General features: G+C 43.1%; 1 protein-coding gene across 1 annotated transcript in view; it reads right to left on the bottom strand.

The window, feature by feature from the left end:
• Positions 1–7,135: 7,135 nt before the first annotated feature.
• Positions 7,136–24,253, bottom strand: part of adgrv1 (adhesion G protein-coupled receptor V1) — a 153,053-nt gene continuing 135,935 nt past the window's right edge. The window contains exons 93-95 of the mRNA XM_078251549.1: positions 17,184–17,369; positions 13,581–13,758; positions 7,136–7,828 (exon numbers count right to left, since the gene is read on the bottom strand). Of these exons, the coding sequence (XP_078107675.1) occupies positions 7,710–7,828; positions 13,581–13,758; positions 17,184–17,369 (483 nt within the window). The 3' untranslated portion in view covers positions 7,136–7,709. The remainder of the gene's footprint in view (positions 7,829–13,580; positions 13,759–17,183; positions 17,370–24,253) is intronic.

Below are 24,253 nucleotides of genomic sequence, written 5' to 3'. Positions count from 1 at the left end.
TGGGCTCTTTTTCATCACCCTACGGTTGCTGTTTCCTTTATTTTTGTCAGACAACCTTGCGTGTAGGACATGATGTGATTCACTGAGAGCTAGAAGTGCAGAGTCATCATCTGAGTACACAGACTGCAAAGGAGTGTGAATCAGCTGTTGCCTGCTGTCTTATCTCTGCCGTTCCCTCGGGGGAACAGACAGATAGAGACGGCACACAGAAGAGAAGAGACCAAGGACTTCAACGTAAACATGTTTGCTTGCAGTCTGGTGTCCCTGGGACCGAGGCTGCTGGGTTTGGGACATCAAGCCAGTTTGCTCTGGCTGTTTAATTGCTTTCCTCCATACGGCTAAGAGAGATGATTCAGATCATTTGAAGAGCTCATCTGAGACTCTGTGATGTGCATAAAACTTGTATTAATTTTATATCTCTTCTCCGGGAACCATCACCTTATCGTGGTGGAGAGGTTTGTGTGTCCCTATGAACCTGAGGGCTGTGTTGTCTGGAGCTTTGTGCTCCTGGTAGGGTCTCCCAAGGCAAAGTGGTCTCAGGTGAGAGGCCAGACAAAGAATGGTTAAAAAATCCTATGAAAAATCGAGGAAGGGATGAAGTGACCCTGCCCGGAGGAAGCCCGGGGCCCCCGTCTGGAGCCAGGCCCAGATGGAGGGCTCGTCAGCGAGCGTCTGGTGGCCGAGTTTGCCACAGAGCCCGGCCGGGCACAGCCCGAAAAAGCTACGTGGCGGACATCCCTCCATCCCATGGGCCCACCACCTGTGGGAGGAACCGCTGGGGTCGGGTGCACTGCCACATGGGTGGCAGTGAAGGTCAGGGGCCTCGACGGACCAGACCCGGGCAGCAGAGGCTGGCTCTGGGGGACGTGGAATGTCACCTCTCTGTGGGGGAAGGAGCCAGAACTTGTGCGGGAAGTGGAGCGCTACCGGTTAGATCTGGTGGGGCTTACCTCTACGCACAGTCTTGGTTCTGGAACCATACTCCTGGATAGGGGTTGGACTCTTTTCTTCTCCGGAGTTGCCCAGGGTGTGAGGCGCCGGGCGGGTGTGCGGATACTCACAAGCCCCCGGCTGAGCGCCGCTACGTTGGAGTTTAACCCGGTGGGACGAGAGGGTCGCCTCCCTACGCCTGCGCGGGTTGTGGGGGGGGGGAAAAACTCTGACTGTTGTTTGTGCATATGCACCAAACAAGAATTCAGAGTATTCGGCTTTGTTGGAGACCTTGAGTGGAGTCCTGCATGGGGCTCCAGTCGGGGACTCCATAGTTCTGCTGGGGGGACTTCAACGCGCACGTGGGTAATGATGGAGACACATGGAGAGGCGTGATTGGGAGGAACGGCCTCCCTGATCTAAACCAGAGTGGTTGTTTGTTGTTGGACTTCTGTGCTAGTCATGGATTGTCTATAACGAACACCATGTTCGAACATAGGGATGCTCATAAGTGTACTTGGTACCAGAGCACCCTAGGCCAAAGGTCAATGATCGATTTTATAATCGTTTCATCTGATCTGAGGCCATATGTTTTGGACACTCGGGTGAAGAGAGGGGCGGAGCTGTCAACCGATCACCATCTGGTGGTGAGTTGGGTCAGGGGGTGGGAAGACTCTGGACAGACCTGGTAAGCCCAAACGGGTAGTGCGGGTAAATTGGGAACGTCTGGAGGAGGCCCCTGTCCGACAGACTTTCAACTCACACCTCTGGCGGAGCTTTTCGTGCATACCTGTGGAGGCTGGGGGCATTGAACCCGAGTGGACAATGTTCAAAGTTTCCATTGCTGAAGCTGCGGTGAGGAGCTGTGGTCTTAGGGTCTTAGGTGCCTCAAGGGGCGGTAACCCACGAACACCGTGGTGGACACCGGTGGTCAGGGAAGCCGTCCGACTGAAGGAGTCTTTCCGGGGATATGTTATCCCAGATGACTCCGGAGGCAGTTGCAAGGTACCGAAGGGCCCGAAGGGCTGCAGCCTCTGCCGTGAAAGAGGCAAAGCAGCGTGTGTGGGAGAAGTTCGGAGAAGACATGGAGAAGGACTTTCGGTCGGCACCAAGGTACTTCTGGAAAACCGTTCGCCACCTCAGGAGGGGGGAAGCGGGAAAAACCATCCAAGCTGTGTACAGTAAGGATGGGACGCTGTTGACCTCAACTGAGGAGGTAATAGGGCGGTGGAAGGAGCACTTTGAGGAACTCCTAAATCCGACTAATACGCCCTCTATGGTAGAGGCAGAGCTGGAGGAGGAGGGGGGGATTGGCATCAATTTCCCTGGTGGAGGTTGCTGAGGTAGTTAAACAACTCCACAGTGGCAAAGCCCCAGGAATTGATGAGATCCATCCAGAAATGCTTAAAGCTCTGGGTGTGGAGGGGTTGTCTTGGTTGACACGCCTCTTCAACATTGCGTGGAAGTCTGGGACGGTGCCTAAGGAGTGGCAGACCGGGGTGGTGGTTCCCCTTTTTTAAAAGGGGGGACCAGAGGGTGTGTGCCAATTACAGGGGTATCACACTTCTCAGCCTCCCCGGTAAAGTCTACTCCAAGGTGCTGGAAAGGAGGGTTCGGTCGATAGTCGAATCTCAGGTTGAAGAGGAACAATGCGGATTCCGTCCTGGTCGTGGAACAACGGACCAGATCTTTACTCTGCAAGGATCCTGGAGGGAGCCTGGGAGTATGCCCAACCAGTCTACATGTGTTTTGTGGATCTGGAGAAGGCGTATGACCGGGTGCCCGGGAGATACTGTAGGGAGGTGCTGCGGGAGTACGGGGTGAGGGGTCCCTTCTCAGGGCCATCCAATCTCTGTACGACCAAAGCGAGAGCTGTGTCCGGGTTCTCGGCAGTAAGTCGGACTCGTTTCAGGTGAGAGTTGGCCTCCGCCAGGGCTGCGCTTTGTCAGCAATCCTGTTTGTAGTATTTATGGACAGGATATCGAGCGTAGTCGGGGTGGAGAGGGGTTGCAGTTCGGTGGGCTGGGGATCTCATCGCTGCTTTTTGCAGATGATGTGGTCCTGATGGCATCATCGGCCTGTGACCTTCAGCACTCACTGGATCGGTTCGCAGCTGAGTGTGAAGCGGCTGGGATGAGGATCAGCACCTCTAAATCGGAGGCCATGGTTCTCAGCAGGAAACCGATGGAGTGCCTTCTCCAGGTAGGGAATGAGTCCTTACCCCAAGTGAAGGAGTTCAAGTACCTTGGGGGTCTTGTTCGCAGTGAGGGGACAATGGAGCGGGAGATTGGTCGGAGAATCGGCACAGCAGGTGCGGTATTACATTCAATTTATCGCACCGTTGTGACGAAAAGAGACTGAGCCAGAAGGCAAAGCTCTCAATCTACCGGTCAGTTTTGTTCCTACCCTCACCTATGGTCATGAAGGTTGGGTCATGACCGAAAGAACAAGATCCAGGGTACAAGCGGCCGAAATGGGTTTCCTCAGGAGGGTAGCTGGCGTCTCCCTTAGAGATAGGGTGAGAAGCTCAGTTATCCGTGAGGAGCTCGGAGTAGAGCCGCTGCTCGCTTTGCGTCGAAAGGAGCCAGTTGAGGTGGTTCGGGCATCTGGTAGAGGATGCCCCCTGAGCGCCTCCCTAGGGAGGTGTTCCAGGCACGTCCAGCTGGGAGGAGGCCTCGGGGAGACCCAGGACTAGGTGGAGGGATTATATCTCTAACCTGGCCTGGGAACGCCTCGGGATCCCCCCAGTCGGAGCTGGTTAATGTGGCCCGGGAAAGGGAAGTTTGGGGTCCCCTGCTGGAGCTGCTACCCCCCGCAACCCGACCCCGGATAAGCGGATGAAGATGGATGGATGGATGGATGGATTGATAATTTTATATCTGCCACCAAATTAATGTCTCAGAAATCTGAAAAAAATGTCTCTTTGAGACATCCTGCGCTCAGAAAGAACCCATTCCCACTTTAGAACATGTATGTAATCATATTTAATCATTGAGCTGAGGTTCACTCTTGGCCGTAGGAATTTTAGTTTGAGGGTTGTTGTTGTTTTTATCATAAGATCCTGGCTGTTTAACCAAAAATGCCAAGAAATTGTTGTTTTTACATTTCTTTTTTGTAAGGATTACACAGGCAAGATGTAACGTGTTAATTCATGAGCTTTAGAGTTGCTAGGAGGTGGATTTTGTTACATTTGCACAGAGCCAGGCTAGCTATTTCGTTTTCAGCAATTGTGCCAAGCTAAGGTAAGCTAAGCTAAAGGTCATAGGTCATCGACAAGGAGTAAGTGGACAGCGGGAGAAAAATCAGGGAGGACTAGCACATCTGACACCAGAGACTTCTCAGTCTATATCGTCGACAATTCATTTAGGGGATTGCTCCGGTGACGCCGGAAGATCCGCCGGATGTACCTCATTTTCCACCAGATGTCCGTCATCTTCCTCTTCCTTTGTGTCTGTCCAATCTGAGTTTTCTGTTGCACGACTAAAACAACTTTTGAACGTACACTTTGCAAAGAAAACTCCAGCACACTGTCTAACTTGCAAAAAATATATAGAGTTTAATAGTAGGCAACGTTTCAGTACTAGAAATGCATGTTCCACCAAAACAAGTTGCTTCCTGAGGCCTTTGCAGAGGCACCGTTATTGCATCCGGCGCCTAGCGCCACTCAAGACGATTGTTATTGGTTTAAAGAAATGGCAATAAACCAGAGCACAATTTTCTCGTAAGTAAGTTTTTATGTTTAAATATGCAAGTGAGGCATTATCTAATACTAACTTTTGGTGAATTTAGGGAAAATATACAGACAGAAATAGACAAGTGTGGTAAAATAAACATCTAGTTGTGTTTTTGGATGTGTCCCCCCCCCCAATAGTCTGAAAGAAGACATGTTATGGAAGTAAAATAGCCCAAAAACTCACAATTGAAAAATGATGTTCTTGCCTGATGTGTCTCCCCCTTTAAACAATAAATCATCTTTATTGGCATCTGTTATTCTTTTCTTCACACCTTTTGATGGGCTTTTTGAAGATAGACGGATCGGTTTCTCTAATCTAAGCCTCGTACTCAAACATTTGACTTTGTGCATTAAATAAGATTGTGGCGTACACTGTGGTCAATGACATAAGTTAAAGATGTTATAAAATATGGCCTGTGCCCTGGGTTCACTAGCAGTCAGCAGTTTGTATGCAGCAGTTAATTTATCTATATGACCAAAGGTCTGGAAGCCTTGGTGGTTCTTCTGCAGTGGATCCAGTTTCCTTGTACTCTTGTAGTTTCTGAAATTTCTCATCGCGACGATGACAGAACACAGTCTATGCAGTTCACTCTAATGGATACATAATGGAAAACGTCAGAGCTGTAATGTCGCCATGATGGCAGGCTGCACAAATCCATAGCAATTCATTTCTTGTGTCTGAACTGCTGTTCTTAGGAGGTAAACAATGAAACCAGACCCTTGAAAACGCCAGAAGTTCTTACTGCACTAGAACAGGCTTGTTTGCTGCTAGAGATAACAAACCCAGAAGTTTTACCTTGTTAAGTTGAATACCTTCTTTTCTCTACTTTGCTCATTAAATTCCTTAAAATCTCTGAAGAAAGAGTCCTGCTGATGGCTAAAAGACCATAAAGGACGGGTCTCAAAAGTGATTCAATCATATTGCGAGGAGACACACGCCAAACCAAACTTTTTGTGTTCAGGGATGTGATATGATTGTTGTTTAAGGATAATGGTGTTTCAAAAACGTCTCCACCCTCCATTATGGACAAAGTCTGCTTGCTGCTTTGCCCTCAGGGGTGAAATATTGCCACAGCGGTGGACAGAAAAACAAAAACCGGAGAAGAAAAGTTCTGCATCTGTAGATGGGCCGTCTCTCGTACTACAGTGAGAGTAGGATCCATATGTTTTATAGATTGCAGAGCTAGCAAACACTGACTCTGATTCACTTGCTAAATAAAAAAAGAAACTACTTCAAGGGTAAAAGAAGAAAACTCATTCTTTCCTCCCCACTTTTATTCTCGCCTCTACAGTCCCACCTCCGTTAGCCTGCAGGACAGAGAATGAAGTAATTAACCAGCGGGAGGGCGGTATATCAAGAGACAACATTTTCTAGCTGCTTAGTGTCAAAATATTTTTAAGTAGCACACTCATGTCCTGCTGCTGCAGCTCTCTCATGATCTGTGGGGACCTCAACCATCCACAATGAACCTGAGAGGAGCTGTCAACAGCTGTCTCTTTTTTTCTTTGCTGTCTGGCAAATTTCAAGTTCTTATTCTTTCGAGAGAATTTAAAGTGTCGTACAAACAGTAGTCTCACATTGCCAGACCTTCCTCCACAGCGCTGCGGAGGAGGGTCTGGCTAGTCGACAACATTCCGGGATTGGAGAAAAACGTGCTCTGGTTTATTGGCATTTCTTTAAACCAATCACAATAGTCTTGGGCGGCGCAAAGCGCCGGACAGAGCCTCTGTGCCTCTGCAAAATAGCCTTGGGGAGGAACTTGTTTTGGTGGAACGTGTTTACATTCAAAAGTTGTTTTAGTCGTGCAACAGAAAACTCAGATTGGACAGATAGTCTAGCTAGCTGTCTGGATTTACCCTGCAGAGATCTGAGGAGCAGTTAACACATAGTCCTCACAAATCCACCAGAGTTTAGAACGCCAACACACAGAAAGGTGATGACGGACATCCGGCAGAATTTCCGGCGGCACCTGAACAATCCCAGAAGTGACACGTCGTTGATATAGACTATGCAAACAGTAACCAAGTTCAGAAGTTAAAGGTCTGTGTAAGGGTCAAGCAGACTTTGGATTCCATGAGGGTCAAAGCTGCTGTCGAAGATAACAGGGGAATATTCGCTCGTACACTCACACCTGCCGATTCTTCACGAAAGACATCAAAAACCAGCCTTTGAAATATGGCGGAAGAGCTCATATAAATCAACTTTTACATTACTTTGAATATTCTCAATGCTCCGATCTGCATTGTTTACATTTTGTCTTAATTTCCTGAATTGTTGCTCTCGGCAGAGCAGTCAAACATCTCCTCTGTGTAGAACCAGTTTGTGAAATTCCTGTGAGGCACGGATCATTCACACAAACCCCTGTGACACTTACATAGCCCCCCTCCCCCCCCCAATAGTGAAGTGCGTCTTTGAGTGCTTATGAGCAGTAAAAATAGGAATCAGCACAGCTGAATGTAAAACATATGGTAAATCATTTATTAACAATGTTACACAATTCCCATCCTTAGCAGCGGCTCGTCTGAGGGCACATCTGGCTATATCTCATTTCGTCGCAGTCGGGCAGAAACCTCTTATGCCCCTATTTCGTCTTTTTTTTTTTTTTTATTAATCAATGAAACTATTATATGTCTGTCCGTCGGTTTTACGACTATTTAAACAGTAACAGTAGGTGCTTTTGTCTGAAAAAAATAGCTGAAAAGCAACGGTTTTGGACATACAAGGTTTTCGTCCGACAGCGATGGTTTGCTAGGTCTCTACAGAAAGAAAAAAAAATTCCAAAATATACATTCAGAAAACAACTCCATCAAGGACTTAAAAAAATTAATTTAGTAAAACATTTATGTATAGGTTCATATATATATAAAAAACAGATGTACAGTAAAAATCACATACAGTATCAAACATCTATATGAACATGTTCTATTAAAAAAAAAAAAAAAAACAGTTTTAGTGCAAAAGCATTTTATTATATAAAAATACTGTGTTGTAATTTGTTCAGGTATGAAGAGTAGAGGACGTGGGACCTGTGTGGGGGGGAACAGGTTAGAGGTGCGTGTCGGCGATGGGGATTCGTCTCAGCTCAACTATCTGGGAGTTGTTTATGCTCCCTCCGTCCTGGCTCCCAGGGATGGACTCGTTGTCGCTCACATTAAGGCCCGTCCCTAAAATAACAGGAAAAGGTTACATCACACTTCCATCCAAACACGTTGGGGGTTATTCTTCATGTGCTAGAACGTCTGCAGTACATTTACGTGTATTTTTTCTTTGAGTTCGTCATATAGTTCATAAATCAGAAAAGGTTTTATTGCCACAGTAAGTACACTTATGTGGAATTTGCCTTGGTTAAAGGTGCATACATAAACAAACAAACAAACAATAATATAAAATAAACAATAAATACAGAAAAACAAATGGGTTGAATGGGTTAGGTGCAAAGAATATAAAGTATATAGTATATGCATTTAGGGCTGCACAATTAATCGCAATTTTATCAAAATCGCAATATGAACTAGTGCGATATATAAATCGCAGGGAGGCGCAATATTTGTTAAAGGAACATATGTGTCAAACCGTTCTAAAATAAAGTATTGTGGTGCTGCAGAGACATCCCTGGCCTACAAATCCTATCCTACAGACTAAAGAAAGAAAATCTTTTCTTTTTTTCTAAAAGAAAATGTATTGATAGTTTGTTCATAGGATTTACTTTTCTAGTGTTTGAGTTCCTATTTTACAAGATTTCTTAGTGTCGTACACTGAATACCGGCCTCTGTTTTGATAAAGGTTGTCGGCTATGTGAACACCATGAACAAAAATGGAAATGAGTACTATAGTAACCCACAGAATATGGTGACAAAAGACAATTTATGTGGCGAAAGTGCGGCGTATTTGAAAAAATGCGGCCCCCGCAAAAATATGCGGACTTTGGCTGATGCATTGAATTATGTGATCGCATAATCCCGTTTTTCTGGAGGGACTGGGAAATGAGTCGGGGGAAATGCAACGCTACCAAGCCACGGTCGAGCGACCTGCGTCGCCGCGACGCGTAGTTATACTTTTGAGAGGTGCACGTCAGGCTACACCGTAGGGTCTGCGCCCCCACATACCTAGCCACGGCGTAGATTTAACGCAGAAGCATAAATCGCGCTTTATTTCGGGTATTGGCAGACTTATGACTCCTATGACATAACCAGAGGAGTGTCCAGATGTGTTTGTTGCTTCGTGCAGTCACAGCTCCTTCTGACGCTGAGTGATAAGAAAAAGGCGCCCTTTCACAATAAAACCAACACGTTAATGATCAGCTCTCAGTCGTACTACATAGAGTACATGTGTGCTTCTGTGTGTGTGTGTTAATGGTTCACCACCAAATGAAGTGTGAAGACCCTCATTACAGCGTCAGGCTGTGCTTTATTATGTAATTCTGATTAGTGAATTATCTTTACTGCTGCCTGACTGGGTGAGTGAGATTAAACTGGGCGTGTGACGCGTTCGGGCAAAGAGGAGGTCAGAGGTCACCAGGGAAAGTGTGATGTGGAAGAATGTCCTTGTGACTGGTGGAGCAACAAGTCGAAAAGTGTAAGTTGTAACTGCAAAAATACAGAAGATTATAACCCAAGTTTATCAGATGATTGTTTTTACGAAGATCTAAGTTTCAAGATTGCATGCCATTTTCCCAACAAAAAAGATCATATATTGTATTTCTTGAGGCCATGCCAGAGACCTGTGAGCAACTGATCCGACTTAAATAAATCTAGCAAACTTCCCTCCTAATACACTGAATAATATCAATGATAATAAACGAGACAAATGGGTTGTTCAAGCCCTTGTTATACCTGCGTGCGACACTGTGGTGCAGGCCTCCGTAGATGGCGCACGCGCGCTACGAGCACGCTCGGAGACGTTTATGCTCAACGTAGTCTATATCCACGACCTTCCACTTCTGAGATTGCCCCGGTGCTGGCGGAAATTCCGCCGTATGTCCTTGTTTTGACTGGATTTCCATTTTACTTCCTTTGTGTTGGAATGCTAAACTCCGGTGGATTGATGAGTTCCATTATTTTTTTGCTTTGACAAAGAGTTTTTTTACTTGAAGGTATCTACATAAGAGTGACATGACACTGTCATGACACAGTCATGACACATGAACCCTAACCCTAAAGCTGTAGACACACTGACAAGGAAAGGCAGTTGGACTGATCAGTCTCCCCGAGTTGGTCAAAAAGTGCCTCGGAACACACCAAAGCGACGAGACGTAATACGTCTCCATAACAGCAGTCGCCCAAAAATGAAAACCGGCAACCGATTGGACGAACGCGTCACGTGGGTCTGGTTTCTCCGGAAATTCAAAGACAGACTGTCATGGCGGCTTGTTCAGAATATGATCTCATATTGTACTAAAATAGTTCACCGAAACATGTTTCTGAAAACATTTTAAGCGAGAAATAGGCCGTGCAGTTTCTGGATCTGTCTTCATTTCAGATCGACAAAGGTCAGTTTAAAAGATTTTCACCAGATTTTGAGAGACTCTAGTCACGCTCATTCCGTTTCCCATTTCCGGGTTAGCGCTCCACCAATCAGATGGGTCATTTGAGTCCGACTGCCGGCGTGTACATGAAGGATCACCCAGATGTTTGTACAGGCGAACCTGCTCGGTCTTCCCAACCGACTGTGTTGAACTGAAAGTGCAGCGCGTGGCCGTGCACCGCTACATTTTTGTAGCTCGGTGCGCGCTGCACTGCGATTTGGACATGCAGAGCCTTTTGCACTAGAAACGACAACCGTGGTGATGTCATTTTATGACTCTGGGGAACACGGCGGCTACCATAAACCTAGCTTCAATGTAGCCACAAGGCTATTTAAGGTCGAACACAATACAAAAATTTTGATGCAGATTTCTCAAACAATACAACCGAACAAAACTCAGGACTGCAGCTTTAATGGGCTCAAAGCCATCAGATTACTGGCATTGCTCAATAATGTTAATGTTATTTTTTTGTAATGGTATGTCTTGTCTCCAGGATCTCAAGTAGTTAACCAGGAAATTCAGTGTGCTCTGACAGTCCCATTAACTTTATAGTCTTATCAGTTTGGTCTGTCTATCTTCACTACTGATCTACTTATCTCTGCAGAGCGACCAGCCTATGGAGGACCAGACCCTTGATCTTTCCACGATGTGAGACTAAAGCTGACTGGGATATACTTAAAGCTGAGTTAAATGACTCTTTTAAATACTTAGCTGTCCATCAGCAGGAGCACTCACAGGGACTGACAATGATCTGTAATAAATAGCATTCCAATCCAGGCATGAGCATGTGACAACAATTTCCATTATGAATCCAGCCTCTCTCTGTTTAAAAAAAAAAAATGCATGTATGTGTTTTAAAAGCCATGTTATTTGTTGATGTGTTGTGTAATTGTCTTGTGTTGTTTTTAATGCTGTTTGGTAAAGGCAGATGTTCTTGATACTTTCAATTTTTGAGATTTACAAGAATTCAACTTTAAGAATCCTGAAGCATCACAGACTAATTCATGAAGCTACAAGAACAATCATGTCGATTTTCAGCTAAACCCCACGGAACACTCCACCACATTACAGTGGAACTGCTGCACGCCTCAAATGGTTCACTCTATTTTAATTTTGCAATGTGACACAAAACCTGATTTCAAGTCGGCAAATCACATCTTCACCAGCATCACTGTCAAAAAATGTCAAAAAGGTGATAGTTTTCTACCTGTTAAGGGATAATATTTACATAATTTGCCATCAAATAAGGCTCACACTTTGCAACGCATGGAATTTTGTAAGGGACGGTGTCAAACAGCTGAATTAATACGATTTAGGTTCTAAATTTGAGGCTTCAGCTGATTCTTAAATTAGATTTACATAAGCATCCCTGTCTTACTTATTTTAAAGTGGTTATTTTTCTAAGGCTGCTGTTGGCTGTTTTCCAACTGGGCCTGATTCTTATTCAGACACTGTGAAGCAATTACTCAGTGGTTTCAAAGAGTGAGGAGTATGTCTGTGTGTGTGTGTGTGTGTGTGTGTGTGTGTGTGTGTGTGTGTGTGTGTGCAGTTTGGGCCCTCAGCTCATTAAACAATGATGGCAACAAAGGAAGACTGGTTTCCATGGCAGCAGAGAGATTTCAGGTAAGAAGAGGAATGACTAAGCAGGGCTGATGTCATACACATACATGTACACATACAGTATGTATATATATAGGAAATTATGCAATTAACTGCATGTTACTCGCGATTGAGCACAAATTAATCACACATTTTTGTTATCTGTTCTAAATGTACTTTAAGGGATATTTTTCAAGTTTTGAATGCTCTTATCAACATGGGAGCGGACAAACATGCTTGCTTTATGCAAATGTTTATTATCATTGCAACAATCCAAAACAATGACAAATACTGTCTATCATATTCTCCAGAATAACCTCAAAGGTACTTTATGGTCAAAATATATGCTGAAAGCATAATACGGCAAACTGAAGCCCATCAAGCAACAACCAATGGGCACATTGACCTGAATGTAACGTTACGTGGTAATACTAACACAATGTAGTGTCCCACTTTACACTTGTACTTCTTACTTCTTACACTTCTTACGTTTCCGTTGCAAACTATCCAGCGTGGCCTGCCTTTGGCGAGGGGGAGGAGGGTTCTCTGCATCAGCCGTGTGATTGGCCAGCAAGTGGTATTTGAGACTTGCAGCGGTAACTCAATTCACATCGAGCATGCAATGCACAGTGCATGCAAATAACTTTAGTGTTGTGGAGAGAAGGGCTTTTAAACTGAACTTGCCATTCAAAGTCTCTTTTCTTTATCCATTTCTGCTCAAGGTTTGTTTCTGCTAGCCACCCACAACCTTACTGCTGCATCGCTTCCTGATTTTCCAAACTACAGACCAAATTCAAAAAATGAGTACCATTTCATTTACCACTCGTTAAGCAAAGGTTTCATTGTGTATCACTTTCTCCCTCTTTTATTATTAAGTCTTTCGTAATCTCATAAAATCTCTATTTTCATTTATTTTGCTTTAAGCCACGCCTAATTAAAAAAAATATACATATTTTTAAAGGATTTAGTTTTTTTCCTGTAATGTTTAAAATAGTATCAAATGAAAAATGCCTCATGGAAACAGTAAAATTCGATTTAATTAATTGAATATTGACACAAAGTTTGTACGTTGGATCTCATCGGATATTCTCTTAATCGGTAAACGGCTTATGCGATAAACGCCGATGGAACATTAGCTGCCGAATAAATAATAAATTGCAATCACGTTTTAGGTCAATTTATGGTTGCAACCGGCCATAAAACTAAACATTTTTATTCATTTCCTCCACATATTTCCGCTTTCCTTGCAGACATGGTGGGTATCAACAAAGGTAGATATACTAAGTGGACAAAAGAGGAGACGAGAGACTTTTTAAATATAATTTACGAGCGAAATATAACAGCTATTTTAGATAGCAAAAATCGATGTCATCTGGCATTTACGTGCATCTGCATTATCATAGCGATGTTTTGATAGCTTCGTTGTCTAATTAAAGCTTGATATGATGCTATCAGCTGGCACATAAGCACTATTACAATTGTTGCATTATGAATCATTTGTAGGTAGATGGTGTGATCCATTTCAGCAAACAAAGTGCGAAAATGAATAGAAACACCTTGTCACAAACAAATGTCTCAAATCTATTTGATATACCAGTTTGATCGCAAAACAGCATGTGACGTCATAACGCACAGGTTTTTATTTGCTTTAAAGCCGTCGGATGGAAACGCACTTTCACCGGCTTTATTCGCATGAATGTTGTTAGCGAACTTCAGATAATTGGATTGACAAGTGGATGGAAACATAGCTTGTTTGAGTGTGCAGTACATCTGCGTGTTGCTGGGATCCTCACCAGTTTTTAAGGCAAATATAAGGTCGTCAAACTCCTGCGACTCCTCGTCTGCTGTGACTAGGTTGGTGTTGATGAAGCCTCCCTCGGTGGTGTACGTCCCCATGACAGGGCTGGGTTTGAACACACTGCTGGGCTGACTGCTGGGCCGCAGCGACGCTCGCTCCCAGTCTGCTGACACCTGAAACACACAGGTACACATATACAGCCATATGAGCACACAACATGCACGCATAGAATGGAATGGGGGGAAAAAATCGATACAGCATTGTATCATGATATTTTCCGTGGCAATACTGTATCGTTACACAGACGCCAAGTATCGATCTTTTATTATATATGTGTTGGTCAGTTTATCTGCTTGACAATCCCATTTTGCCACCCCTATATGCATGTTTTATTGCCACTGTTGGCTGACAACTTTGATTGAAGCTTGGTTTAATGATTTAATGTTTAATTGCATGTTGCGCAATGTTTGGGATAATACAATTCTTGTAAAGCTTTAGTGCGTAGTTTTTTGCTATTAATGAACGTCCGTTTAATTCAAGCCGTTGCCAAATGAGTTGCTAGAAAGCTAATTAAGACTATCAGCTCCACACAACTCTCTCTGGATTTCTCAGTATGGCATGTTTTTTTAATCCTCCGTGTCCTCCTTGGCTACTAGCAACATCGTGGGGGAGGGGTGGGGGCACGTGCGCGATCACGGAAGGCTTTATTTGTAAGATCTATCTGTGACAGCTGCAAGTAGAAGTAGTACATTTATTTATAGAGCACTTTTTAAAATAATTTTGCAAGTGATTTGCAACCATTTGCAACCAGTACAATAATATATAAAACAAGTATATACAGCGTAAATGTATGTACTAGTTCATAAGATACATATGAAAGTTTACATAAGACCTGATCTTCATGTGTTGTTGGTTGATTAAAGTTAGTTCAATGCCCAAAAACAGCAACTTCACATGAACGCAGGGGAAAATAAGGTCAACCATTTATACACACACACACACACACACACACACACACACACACACACACACACACACACACACAGACACGTCTGTGATGAGTTTGGGTCAGGCAGAGTGCATGTTGTCAGCACACTGAAGGGTTAAGGCCATCACACAGGGTCACAGGGGGTTCATGGGGTGAAAGCAGGGTCATAGGGTTTAGGGTTTCATACTGAGTCAGCCTAATATCATGGAAATTATGCTGTCAGCCCGGGGAGACAGATTACAGCCTTTTATAAGTCCAAAAGTAGTATTTTTTTGTTGGGAGAGACACTTTATTCATGCATCCATAGAGCAAAAGAAGCAGTGATGGGACAGAAAAAAGAGAAGAGTGAAATAAAAAAGAGGAAACTGATAATACGGATTTTTCCATGCCCCCAGGAAGTGCTCCGGGCTTCGAAGCAAATTGAACATAGCAACCAAACAGTGGAATTGCAACTCCCGGCCCGTCATGTGATGCCCTCTGGCCCAAAAAGACTTTTCCCCATTGACTTACATTGTAAAAGAGAGGTCTGTAAATCAGTGGATACATTTCATTGAGCGTCACAACCCTCGCAAAATGGCTGGTTGTCAATCAGACTTTGATCCATTCGGTCTGATAACATTTGGAAAGTCTAGAAGAGCCGCCCAATTCAATAATTGAATCCCCATTCTAAGGAAGTAGCTAGCTCGGCCGGTGGAGGTCTCTAGTGCGCCTGTTCTATCGACCGCACAGTGCGGAAGCAGCTGCAATCATCTGGGTCATTTTTGGCTCCATGATCCATGGATTTTTCTTACAACAAGGGAAAATTAAATTGTATGTGTATATCCCTCATTTCCACAACAACCAGATGAGTCCATCTTGTTTTCCACTGTGCTCATTCATTATGAATGCCTCATCTGTCCATGTAAAAGCATACATGTGTGTGTTGTACAAGCTTCTGAGGCTTGCCGGGCTGTAACCGGTACAGAGCGTCCTGGTGAGGTGAATTAAGCACCTCCAGGGGTGGGGTGGGGGGTGGCACTGAGTTGATGACTCAAACCTTTCCAATAAACTATTCAACCTTCAAGGTAAACGCTCCTTTCCCAATTCTAATCTCATTTCAATATCCTTTCAACCAATCCGCTCCACAAATCGTCACTCATCTAAACTTTCTGTCTGCACTCTTATTTGTCTCACTGGGCTGTAGCCAAACTCAGACAGGCAGGAGTGTGCTCTCATGAATAAAACAAGATTACTGGATTCCTGTGTGTGGAGAGAGATGGACGGAGAGAGAGGCAAGGAGGAGTTCCCAGGAGTAATGAAGTTAAACCTGCCCTCTTTTTTCTCCTTCTTTTCTCTCCCTCTCTCACCACCGAGTCCTTATAGGGTATTCTCCAGGGACAAAGTTGCTGAGGACACAGAGTCACTGCAAAAGCCCTGTGTGTGTGTGTGTTTATACAGTATGTTTTCAGAGTGTGCTTGCATGCAATGTACACACACACACACACACACACACACACACACACACACACACACACACACACACAGTGCATCTCACTATCTTTGTGGGGACCCGTCATTGACATAATGCATTCCCTAACCCCTTACCATAACCTTAACCATCACAACTAAATGCCTAACCTTAACCCTTACCCTCACCCTAAACATAACCTAATTCTAACCCTAATCCTAAAACCAAGTCTTAACCCTGAGCCCTTTAAAGTTGTGGGGTCCAACATTTTGGCCACACAAAGCTGTCCGGACCCAACAAGTATACTGTATTCCCGGTTTTTGGACCCCACAAATGTAGTTAAACAAGAACACACACACACACAGTCTGAAGCAGGGTGTCTGAGTGAGTATGAATGTTCTCCATGGAGTCACGCTCAGCTGATGTGAGAAATATGTGAAGGAGGACCAGGAATGAGCAAATAGAGCCATGGGAAAAAGAGGGGATAGGGGGAAATGGTCTAAGAGAGAAGGTGGAGAAAAGGTAAAGACTGCAATTTATTATTTAAAGATTCCAATTACATCTTTTTACAAGCTGGGTACATTTTTTTTAAACAGTTTTTGGCTTTCATTCCTGTAAGCTTTGATACTATTTTACTCAATTTCTGAGATATGTGGCACCAGTGACCAGATGAGTACACAGTGTGTAAACAGTTCAGGCAGATTATCTAAAAGATTTAGAGGTGAAACCGAAAGTGAGTGTGCATTATCATCTCACTGCATAGAAAAGCTGCATGTGCTCACAACTAAGGTATGGTATGGTACTGTAGTTACAAATTGGTGACTGGTTATTGAGCATAGAAGTTTGGGGGCAAAATGTTTGCATAACTAGTGTAAATGATGGCCAAATCTACAAGCAGTAGGCCCAGATCATAAAAACACAATTATCCATATACAGTATAGGATAAAGTTGTGATAAGAGTATAAAATGAAGTGCACTGTAACTGAAATAAAAAGCTAAGCATTAGAGATGGAGAGTATGGGATGTATGGGTGAATCTGTATTATGGAGTATGAATAACACAAGTGTGTCTGTCTCTCTGATGGCCTAATTAGCTCTGTGTGTGTATGTATATGTGTGTGTGTGTGTGTGTGTGTGTGTGTGTGTGTGTGTGTGTGTGTATACCTCCTCCATGGCGCTGATGAGATTCTGAGTTGATTTGCTGATGTCGCCCCCAACAGTGGTGGGCCCCCCTCCCTGGTAGGTTGAGTCGGGACTGTCATGGCCGCTCATCTCCACTGTGTAACTGGCTTTAGTCGGCCAACACAGCTGGTTGTGCATGACGAAGTACACTGCAAACACATACAAGCCCTGTAGAGAAGAAAAGTGAAGAAAAAAAAATCAGCTTGTCACCGGCTCTGTTCCTCTATCAGAGTTCCTCAGTATCATATACGATCAACCCAAAGTCTCTGATGCTGAAAGGTTTCATGGTTGTTTGTAATGCCATGGATCCAAGAACTAACTAACTACCTAACTAACTAGATAGATGATAGACAAATAGATACTAGATAGAAAGATAGATACAGTGGGGAAAAAAAGTATTTAGTCAGCCACCAATTGTGCAAGTTCTCCCACTTAAAAAGATGAGAGAGGCCTGTAATTTTCATCATAGGTACACTTCAACTATGAGAGACAAAATGAGAAAACAAAATCCAGAAAATCACATTGTAGGATTTTTAATGAATTTATTTGCAAATTATGGTGGAAAATAAGTATTTGGTCAATAACAAAAGTTCATCTCAATACTTTGTTATATACCCTTTGTTGGCAATGACAGAGGTCAAATGTTTTCTGTAAGTCTTCACAAGGTTTTCACACACTGTTGCTGGTATTTTGGCCCATTCCTCCATGCAGATCTCCTCTAGAGCAGTGATGTTTTGGGACTGTCGCTGGGCAACACAGACTTTCAACTCCCTCCTTCTATGGGGTTGAGATCTGGAGACTGACTGGGCCACTCCAGGACCTTGAAATGCTTCTTACGAAGCCACTCCTTCGTTGCCCGGGCGGTGTGTTTGGGATCATTGTCATGCTGAAAGAACCAGCCACGTTTCATCTTCAATGCCCTTGCTGATGGAAGGAGGTTTTCACTCAAAATCTCACAATACATGGCCCCATTCATTCTTTCCTTTACACGGATCAGTCGTCCTGGTCCCTTTGCAGAAAAACAGCCCCCATGCTTCACAGTAGGTATGGTGTTCTTTGGATGCAACTCAGCATTCTTTCCTCTCCAAACACGACGAGTTAAGTTTTTACCAAAAAGTTCTATTTTGGTTTCATCTGACCATATGACATTCTCCCAATCCTCTTCTGGATCATCCAAATGTTCTCTAGCAAACTCTAGACGGGCCTGGACATGTACTGGCTTAAGCAGAGGGACACGTCTGGCACTGCAGGATTTGAGTCCCTGGCGGCGTAGTGTGTTACTGATGGTAGCCTTTGTTACTTTGGTCCCAGCTCTCTGCAGGTCATTCACTAGGTCCCCCCGTGTGGTTCTGGGATTTTTGCTCACCGTTCTTGTGATCATTTTGACCCCACAGGGTGAGATCTTGCGTGGAGCCCCGGATCGAGGGAGATTATTAGTGGTCTTGTATATCTTCCATTTTCTTATAATTTCTCCCACAGTTGATTTCCTCACACCAAGCTGCTTACCTATTGCAGATTCAGTCTTCCCAGCCTGGTGCAGGTCTACAATTTTGTTTCTGGTGTCCTTTGACAGCTCTTTGGTCTTGGCCATAGTGGCGTTTGGAGTGTGACTGTTTGAGGTTGTGGACAGGTGTCTTTTATACTGATAACAAGTTCAAACAGGTGCTATTAATACAGGTAACGAGTGGAGGACAGAGGAGCCTCTTAAAGAAGAAGTTACAGGTCTGTGAGAGCCAGAAATCTTGCTTGTTTGTAGGTGACCAAATACTTATTTTCCTGAGGAATTTGCAAATAAATTCATTAAAAATCCTACAATGTGATTTTTTTTCCCTCATTTTGTCTCTCATAGTTGAAGTGTACCTATGATGAAAATTACAGGCCTCTCTCATCTTTTTAAGTGGTAAAACTTGCACAATTTGTGGCTGACTAAATACTTTTTTGCCCCACTGTAGATGATAAATAGATAGATGATACATAGATAGATGATATATAGCTGATAGAGAGATGATAGATAGATAGATGATAGATAGATAAATAGATAGATAGATAGAGAGATGATAGATAGATGATAGACAGAGAGATGATAGATAGATAGAGAGACAGAGAGATGATGATAGATAGATAATAGATAGATAGATGATACATAGATAGATGATATATAGATGATAGAGAGATGATAGATAGATAGAGGATAGATAGATGATATATATATATATATATATATATATATATATATATATAGAGAGAGAGAGAGAGAGAGAGAGATGGGCTTTATTAATCCCAAACTGGTTACAGCAGCAGGTATAAGACACATGCATTCAGAATTACAAGAAATAATAAATAAAATACCAAATATGAATTCATATATTTTAAAAACTTGTTTTCTTACTCATCACATGCATACAGTACACTGTAGTGGAAATCTATTTTTGCATTTCAACCCATCCTAAGTGTTAGGAGCAATTGTAAAAACATAATGATAGATTGTGTTGTTTCAAGTCATACTGTAGTCAGGATCGATTATTATTAAGCAGTGCTTTTTAGTGCTGTTGCACTAGGCCTTAACATTTCTTTCACATCATTATTAGCACCACGATTAATGGAGAATTTCTTCACCATTGGTCCATGACATCATTGGCACCCTGGTATTTCTGGTTCCTCCACTTCCACGGCATTACCAAATCCTCTAGGTCAACAGCACCGGGCTGTGAATTACCCCAAAACACCGCAGTGTCAAATACCATGGGGCAATCCCGTATTTCACAACACCCATCACAGGGCGATATGATGACGGCAGACAGAGATGGAATGCACAGGAGTGCAAGGCACAAATGTGTGAATGTGTGTGCATACAGGTGCACGCAAACACACAACCCATCCTCACACACAGACATTTAGACACATGAGTGTGTTCATTCTAGTTTAAAGTGAGAAGAAATGGGCATAAAGTAAGTTTCTGAACACCATGACATCCAGTAAAACCTAGACATGGTTTAGAGAGCAATTATAGAAGGCATGCATGGTCTTTAGATATCATCACTGTCGGGCAGAAACCTTGTATCTCCATATTTCGTCATTTTAACCGTTTTTTTCACCAGAATGTAATGCTATTGATCACCCTTTACATGTGTCTGTGGGTTTTACAAATATTTAAACAGAGACAAGGCGATTTCATATGACTTTGTCGAAGGTAACTAGCTCAATATAATGTCAAATTAGCAGATTATTATTATTATTTTTTGGGCTTTTCCACCTTTATTTGATAGGACAGCTAGGTGAGAAAGGGGGAAGACATGCAGGAAATCGTCACAGGTCGAATTCGAACCCTGGACCTCTGCGTCAAGGCATAAACCTCCAAGTATATGTGGGCCTGCTCTACCCACTGACCCAACCCGGCCACAAATTAGCTGATTTTTTAATTTCCTGAAAAGCAACAGTTTTGGACGTACTAGATTTTTTGCCGGACAGCAACGATATGCTTATTCTACATCAGGTTAACCAGATTTCTTTAGATGCTTTGTCTGTGATAAAGACACACCTACCAGGGAGATCATTTTCAATATGTCTGGCGAGCAAAATGCTTTGTTTTCAGCAAGTGGCAGTGGTTGAGAACTTCCCAAACTGTCCAAACTAGGTTTTCTTAAACATCTGACTTTGTAACAAGCAATTTTGTTACTATTCAAACCATAAAGCTGCATGTTACCAAACCACATGCTTCTGTTTTATGTCTAAAACAAGAAACAGCAGATCAGACAGCCGATTAACAAAGGACAGTAAACTTTGCAAAGCGATCATCATTACCCATGTAACCGAGGGATATTGACACAGAAAAAGGATTATAAACAGCGCTGATGGTTACAATCAACATAACGAGGAACACATCAGGAACCGTAAGTGGAAACTGTGTGTTTATAGGTGCACTGTAAAACAGGAACGTCCAGCTTGTAAAAAGGGGAAAGAAGGGCTGCAAATAGATAACACATGGAACACCTCACAGGTCAATAGCTGTGCTTTATAGCTTGGTGATGCTTAAACAGGGAGGTACACAAACTGTCTGAGTGCTGTACATCCACTTAAAAAATGTAAACGTGTCCGTGCAGTAATGTACCTTTGAGGACAAGTGTGAATGAGCTTCGAAATGAGAAATTAATATCATGTCCATTAAGAAATGAGACATTTCAGGGTTAGAAGCTAGGTTAAGTGTTGTGTAGAGTAATTGTACCGTCTCACATTTTCCGTAGGCCTGCACGATTAGGGGGGAAATATGAATCACGATTTTTTAGCTTAGAATTGGTATCACGATTCTCTGCCACGATTTTCTTTCTCACAAAGTGTAATGTTTATTGCACACATGAACCATGACAAAACAAAACAAATTGGCAGTACCAAACATAGATTGTCTTTGGCACCTACGAGCCTGTAAACATAGAGGCTCCAATGAATAAAGAACATAAAGTAAATACTGGCCATTTAAGTACAGTAGGCTACCAAAAATAGTGACATATAAGACATTGAACTAAATATGGCCCTGATACAGGCTCTATCTGAACTCCTTGAACATGTCTTTACATTAAAACATGTTAATGTCAATGTCAAATGCTTTCAATAAATTCATTGGAGAAAAAATAAATAAATCAAAGTCATTTAAAAATGAAATCGCAAACAGGGGTGAATCGAGATTGCAATTATAGAACGATTTATTGTGCAGGCCTAATTTTCCGTGTATGAAGTTAAGGAAATAATTGAAGCTTCCTTCTGTGAACAAAAGCAGCCAGGTGTTTATTCATGTATGGGTGTGTACTGTACAGTAGGTTGCTTTCCGTGACTGTGGCTCCATCACAACAGTGCTGTGGGTGATTAGCACAGGTCATTAGCAGGCTGTGCAGCTTTAACTGCCATAGGCCTGTTATGTAAGTGTTCCCTGATCACTGGAGAGGCCACGTCTTTAGAGATGGAAAGCAACCGAACCTGAGGAGAGCAGCAGGGACAGGGACGGAGGTCGGTAGAGGGGGGAGCAAAGCTTGGCTCAAGAGAAAGCAAAAAGGGACCATGAGCAGAAACATTTGGGGGCAAGAATGACATTAAAATTGGATGACGTGTAAATCCAAAGACGGGAAAAGGGATTAGAATGTATTAAATTGTGATGGGTGAACAGGTCAAGGAGACAGAAAGTAGAGTTGGCTTCAGAAAAAAGTACAGGTAAAATCAAAGGAAATAAAAAGCCCACAAAGTCTTTGAACTGACTCGTGTGGGAGTGATGATGTTGATGGGAACAGTACCATTCTTGTTTCAAACTGGATAATTGATGCAATATTCCCTTCAAGTGCTTTGTGTTGTGTTGCATTCATTTTCTATGCTCATAAAAGCAACAGATATATTTCCCCTAAATCCTAATTCTTTGCAGGCTTCACACAGCTGCTTGCATGTGCGTAGACACCCGTGGGCCTGTGTCTTCTTTTGTCGTAATAACACACAGATATTCTGTGTCCTATTTATAGGCGAGTACAAAGGTTAAATGAGGAAGCGGGGGTGGAATTGGATTGTAATGGAGCATGGTGCTGTTGTGGATGTCTCTGACTATGACGATACAAGGAGGTAAGGTTTACCGGCAGAGGGGCCTCCGCAGGAGGAGATAATGAGGGGTGGTGATTTGATTATTGTCATCTAATTCAGCCTGATGTGGCACAGATGTGGAACCAGAGTGACAGTGTGGTATAAGCGGAAAACAAGGGAAGGAAGGAATAAGAAAAGAAAAGAACGGCGATATTAATCAGCGTAAATATGATCCGTTTCACAGTTCGGTTCAATGGAATACCCTGTTGGAGACTAAAGGTTGCTTTCTACCAACACAGCGCTAACCAAATATAATCTGTACTCTGCAACACAAACACAGTTGTGCACAGCTGTAACATCTGCAGCTGTTTAATGGTGTTCAGTAATCAGCTGTTGGGAAACGTGCCACACAACCACATCAATAACAACAGCAAGGTAAAGATGGAAAATTCTCCTAATGGAAAATTCACGGCGTGAAGGAAACAACAACAACCGCTCTACTATACTTTGCAGCAGAGACCTACAACGACTTCCAACCTCAAGGCAATGAACACAATGGAAAAAGATAGCCTGAAAGACCTAAATAAAGGATAAGATAACGTATTTAAATAAGCTGCTCCTGGAGTAATAACTTGGCAGAAACAAGCAGTGTAGTTATGCAGCACTTTAGCCTGTACAACATACACATTTGTAAATGAATGCAACAACGTTTGGTTGAAGTCTTCTTGTGCTACATATGTTAAAAGCATTCTGTAAATAGCTATTTAAACAGAATTTCCTGCAATGGCACTAGGGCACATTAACACAGAAATGAACTACTTTCATATCTTTGAAGGCCTGCATCTGTTATCAATCATGACATCATTTTAGGTCTCATTATCAGTATCCCAGTTGCTTTCCGTAAACTTTCACTTAGTCCTAATGGAAGTCCCACAGTAACACAACTCTTAATAACATGACTCTTTCCCTCTTCACAGCCAAATTAAATAAGCTTGTTCCATAAAATGCATGCTCACACAAATCTAATTGCAACCATGGTTGGTTCATGGCAACAGAGTATCTTGGCAAAGCAGTGCTTTGTGAAAACTGGGTCAGCCGAGTTTGTTTACTGCTAATCAATGTCCTTGGACACGCTTTGGCTTTGGGGATCTTCACCTGTCAGTTCCACTCTGATGAATCCTTCCTTATGCCTACAGAAGACCCAGACCAAACCCCAGAGGCTCCCCTTTTAGTCTGAGCTTTGAGGTTGCAATGTAGGAGATAGGATTGGAAATCAATTGCCATAGTTGTTTTCTAAAAGATTTATTTTTTTCGTTTTAGTGAAGGCTGGGTTTGAAAAGTTGGCTACGAGGGTCAACTTGTCGCCAGAATTCATCCGGCTTTGAAGCCAAGACCAAACTGGATATAATGGGAGACAATCTATTAGGTTGACATGATGAAGACCTTTTATGTTGTATTTCCCATCTCTCAGTAGAAATGTAGCTGATTGCTGTAATCAG

Source organism: Sander vitreus, chromosome 5 (assembly GCF_031162955.1).
Source record: "Sander vitreus isolate 19-12246 chromosome 5, sanVit1, whole genome shotgun sequence".
Taxonomy (NCBI): domain Eukaryota; kingdom Metazoa; phylum Chordata; class Actinopteri; order Perciformes; family Percidae; genus Sander; species Sander vitreus.
This window is presented reverse-complemented; position numbering and strand designations above follow the sequence as displayed.